Consider the following 5,000-nt stretch of genomic DNA (forward strand, 5'->3'; position numbering starts at 1 on the left):
ATTCTCTGCTGCAGGCAAACCGGAGTTGCCACGGCAACCAGGATCCACCGCGTTTTACGACGCGGAGTCTCCCCAGCAGGAGCAGGCACCGGAAAGTTCTAACGTGGAGCCGGAATCCCCCCAGAGCACGGACACCAACGCCAACAACTTCTTCCAGACGCTGGACTGGGAAGGTACGCAGTGAAGGGGGTTGTGCCGTGCCAGACCAGAGCAAACAATAACCAGCACATCAAACAACAGTCAGCAGAGCTGCACTACCTTCCACTGCAAAAGCGTGGAGTCCAAACTAGATTAGTTTTGCCTCAGTTTCACCCCCCAGATTTGACAGTCAGTAATTAAAATCACTTTTGTCTTAGACATTTTATTTATGTAGAAAACTGCTTTGGACATGTTGCAAAGCTTATTGTATAAGGCCTGATGATGGAGTGTGTTTCACTGGTTTGTCTCCAGAAGGGGCTGGCCAGTATAACAGGGTCGACAGCCTTGTCTTGTTTGTTTTTAGAAGGGGCTGGCCAGTATAACAGGGCTGACAGCCTTGTCTGGTTTGTCTTTAGAAGGGGCTGGCCAGTATAACAGGGTTGACAGCCTTGTCTGGTTTGTCTTTAGAAGGGGCTGGCCAGTATAACAGGGTTGACAGCCTTGTCTGGTTTGTCTTTAGAAGGGGCTGGCCAGTATAACAGGGTTGACAGCCTTGTCTGGTTTGTCTTTAGAAGGGGATGTCCAGTATAACAGGGTTGACAGCCTTGTCTGGTTTGTCTTTAGAAGGGGCTGGTCAGTATAACAGGGCTGACAGCCTGTCTGGAACAGGGGAGGATCGGGACGACCTGAGCGATCGCTCCGACGAGGAGTCATGCTCGTACTCCGGCCCCGCCGGGGAGTCGATATCGCGGGAACCCAGCGAGCCACTGTTCGAAGCGGAGTTTCCCACAGTTCCTCAGGAAAGCCAGCCTGACACAGTGGACCTCCTCGGGCTGAACTCTGACCCCGACGGGCCTGCCGCTCCTCCCGCCCCCTCTCAGACCGCGGCAGAGGGTGGCATGAAGACCTCGTCCAGTAACAGCGACCTCCTAAATGATCTGTTTGCCCCCGCCCCTAGCGCCCAGTCTGCTCCCTGTGAGGATCTGATTGGTCAGGGGAGTGGAGAGGACCTTTTCTTCAGCGGCCCGCCCACCTCCACTGCCACCGCCCCCTCAACCACGCCCACCGCAGCTCCTAAAGGTACGAGTAAATATGAAAATACATATGTTATCATTATTCTACCTTTCTTATATCAGCTTAGTCTCAGTTAGATTTAGTTTCTTTATAAAGAGAGATCTGTCCAAAATACCAACACCCAAAACGACAGACAAAGCTGTGATGTATGTTAAGGAGACAAATTTATCCTGTGTATGTGCTGTACGCTTTATAACAGTAAACTGCTGATATATTATACAGCTGTCAATGTCAGAGAAAGCAGCATGAGTCCTGCTAGAAAGGAACAACATTTAAAAAAAAAACAAAAAACAAAATTGCCATATTTGGTATTTATATTCCTATGGACTGTTGACACTCTCTCTCTGTCTCTCTCTCTCTGACTCTCCCTCTCTCTCTCTCTCTCTCTCTCTCTCTCTCTCTCTCTCTCTCTCCCTGACTCTCCCTCTCTCTCTCTTTCTCTCTCTCTCTCTCTCTCTCCCTGACTCTCCCTCTCTCTCTCTCTCTCTCTCTCTCTCTCTCCCTGACTCTCCCTCTCTCTCTCTCTCTCTCTCTCTCCCTGACTCTCCCTCTCTCTCTCTCTCTCTCTCTCTCTCCCTGACTCTCCCTCTCTCTCTCTCTCTCTCTCTCTCTGTCTCTCTCTCTCTCTCTCTCTCTCTCTGTCTCTCTCTCTCTGCAGTGGATGATTTGTTTGACCCATTTGGCATGGGGTCAGGAACCGCCGCCTCTGGAGCTCAGCAGGGCTCTGGACCCGACCTGTTTGGGGACCTGCTCGGATCAGACAGTAGCGGTTCTGGCTTCACCCCAGGGAACAAAGCCGCACCCCCTCCCTCCAACTCCAGCCTCTTTAATCTCAGTACGTCACTCTGGACACACTTTTTCTCACTCACACCACCTTAATCCCAATATAATCCTGTTGCAGAGGAGACAAAATACAGCCCCAGATTTTGAAAATGCTCGATGTATCTTGGCTCGTTCTACGTCGCGTGCGATTTAGTAAATGACTGTAACACGAACATCGCGTACAAATTGTCACATAAATTTTTAAGCCGCTGGCATGAGACTCGCGTTGGCTCTTCGCTTCTCTCGCTCTGTCCTATGGCCCTCTCACAGACACAAACAGAAAAAAACTCACACACGTGCGTCACACACACGCTCGCCTGCCCATCCAGACCGCTCTCCTGGGCAAGTGTGTGTGACGTTTATAGGTCAGACGTGTGTTTTTGTATCTGGAGGAAACAGGGAAAGAGCCTGGAGAGAGTGAGAGAGGTGAAGCGCCAAAGCGAGTTCATACGTGTTGAGTTTGGAAACGGCAACAGAAGATGGAGGGGGATGAATTGGTTCTGAAAAGAAACAGCAGTGGATCCATCGCCTGGCGGTGGTTTGGGCAGTGGATCCATCGCCTGGCGGTGGTTTGGGCAGTGGATCCATCGCCTGGCGGTGGTTTGGGTATCGCAAGGACGATGCTGAATAAGTACTGTTTTGTCTAATTTAACTTGGTTGTGATTTCCCCCTTTTTGCATGCAAGTTGAAAATTGTTCCAGTAGAAACCAGTAATGAATATAAACAAGAATGTTTTAATCCAGACATATGCTACTACTAGACTACTATGGGACTACTAGAATCTTCACAGTTACATTGAGCATTTATGAGCTAGTTTAGAGGAGATTTCAAAATATTAAGATATATATCGTGTATCGCGCTATAGCCTAAAAACATCGTGATATTATTTATAGGCCATTATCGCACAGCCCCACCCAGAACTGTTCCAGATCTGTTACAGTACTGCCGTAATGGAGTCGTAGTATTGGTGTAATGTTGACATGATGAGTTTATGACAGTGTCGTAGTGTTATCGTAATGGGTTTAAAATAGTGCTTTGGTGTTGTCATAAGCCCCATTTATACTGTGGGCCATCAGCCCAGGACCGTAAGCCCAGGAACTTTGTCCTGGGCTACAGGCACCGTGGCTAGAGTTCCTATTGCGTTTACACCAGGGGCCATGTAACCGACGGCAAAATTCGCAACCATAGAGACAACATACAACATTCCATGGACTGATAAACAAAACATTGCTAACAACAGCTAACAAATCTGGAGCCAAACACTGTCCTCTGCCTTGTCATTACAGTGCTACATTACATAAACACAACCCGTCGCATATACCAGACGAGACCACCACATTAACAGTGTATCGTATCTGAAATGCGACTGAGAAAGATAGTTATAAATCTCATCATTCCGAACTATTCCATCAAACGGATCTTGAATGTTTTCATTACCACAAATTTCTAAAAGCACCCTTGTCTCGTTTGCTGTCCAAAATTGTCTCCCCCCATTCACCATTTTTTATGTATTTAATGTAATGCGATAATTATAGATCTGTTATGAGCTAGCTTTAGAAAGTTAGCAAGGGATAGTTAGTCACCTCTCGCTAGAAAGTGTAAACAGAACTGTAACCATAGTAACCATTCATCGTGACGTGTAAGCACCGGTTCTCGGACCTCTGGCCGTGACCGTTTAGCTGGGCTTGTTGCTAGGGCTTGGGTTCCTGGTTAAGCCTAGCCCAGAACAGTGTAAACGATCCTTGGGCCAGGAACTAAGTTCAAGTACAGGTTTTTCCACAGTGTAAATGGAGCTGTAATGAGGTTATAACAGTCCTTTGGTGGTATCATAATGGGTTTATAATAGTGCTCTGGTGTTGTCATAATGAGGTTATAACAGTGCTTTAGTGTCGTCATGATGAGGTTATAACAGTCCTTTGGTGGTATCATAATGGGTTTATAATAGCGCTTTAGTGTCGTCATAATGAGGTTATAACAGTGCTTTAGTGTCGTCATGATGAGGTTATAACAGTCCTTAGGTGGTATCATAATCGGTTTATAATAGTGCTTAGGTGTTGTCATAATGAGGTTATAACAGTGCTTTAGTGTCGTCATAATGAGGTTATAATAGTGCTTAGGTGTTGTCATAATGAGGTTATAACAGTCCTTTGGTGGTATCATAATCGGTTTATAATAGTGCTTAGGTGTTGTCATAATGAGGTTATAATAGTGCTCTGGTGTTCTCATAATGAGGTTATAACAGTGCTTTAGTGTCGTCATAATGGGTTTATAATAGCGCTTTAGTGTCGTCATAATGAGGTTATAATAGTGCTTAGGTGTTGTCATAATGAGGTTATAATAGTGCTTAGGTGTTGTCATAATGAGGTTATAACAGTCCTTTGGTGGTATCATAATGGGTTTATAATAGCGCTTTAGTGTCGTCATAATGAGGTTACAGTAGTGTTGTCGTAATGAATTTATAACAGTGCAGTAGTGTTGTCATATCAGTGTGTCTTAATGTGATGTCAGTTTGTATTAACACTGTCACAGGACAGTCATACCAAAGACTGGCGTTTTCAATAGTGGAAAGTGTAGATTAACATGTTGACATTTTGAACAGATAAACTGGCCAGTGACCCGCCCAAGATGACGTCATCGGCGAGCCAGCCTGACCTGCTGGGTGGATGGGACAGCTGGACGGCAGGAGGAACCAGCACGGCCGCGAATATGACAGCCACAACCAGTAAACCTGCCTTCACAGGTACTACACACATATGACAGCCACAACCAGTAAACCTGCCTTCACAGGTACTACACACATATGACAGCCACAACCAGTAAACCTGCCTTCACAGGTACTACACACATATGACAGCCACGACCAGTAAACCTGCCTTCACAGGTACTACACACATATGACAGCCACGACCAGTAAACCTGCCTTCACAGGTACTACACACATATGCACACGATATACACACATACAC

The 5,000-nt window shown here is 46.3% G+C and overlaps 1 protein-coding gene across 3 annotated transcripts in view; it reads left to right on the forward strand.

Annotated features, from left to right (window-relative positions):
- gak (cyclin G associated kinase) overlaps positions 1-5,000 on the forward strand; it is a 31,426-nt gene that overhangs the window by 21,130 nt on the left and 5,296 nt on the right. For all 3 annotated transcript variants that reach the window (XM_030791607.1, XM_030791608.1, XM_030791609.1), the window contains 4 exons: positions 15-173; positions 763-1,218; positions 1,871-2,047; positions 4,634-4,774. In XM_030791607.1, coding sequence (XP_030647467.1) covers positions 15-173; positions 763-1,218; positions 1,871-2,047; positions 4,634-4,774 — 933 coding nt within the window. The remainder of the gene's footprint in view (positions 1-14; positions 174-762; positions 1,219-1,870; positions 2,048-4,633; positions 4,775-5,000) is intronic.

This window comes from Chanos chanos, chromosome 14, assembly GCF_902362185.1.
Source record: "Chanos chanos chromosome 14, fChaCha1.1, whole genome shotgun sequence".
In the NCBI taxonomy this organism is placed as follows: domain Eukaryota; kingdom Metazoa; phylum Chordata; class Actinopteri; order Gonorynchiformes; family Chanidae; genus Chanos; species Chanos chanos.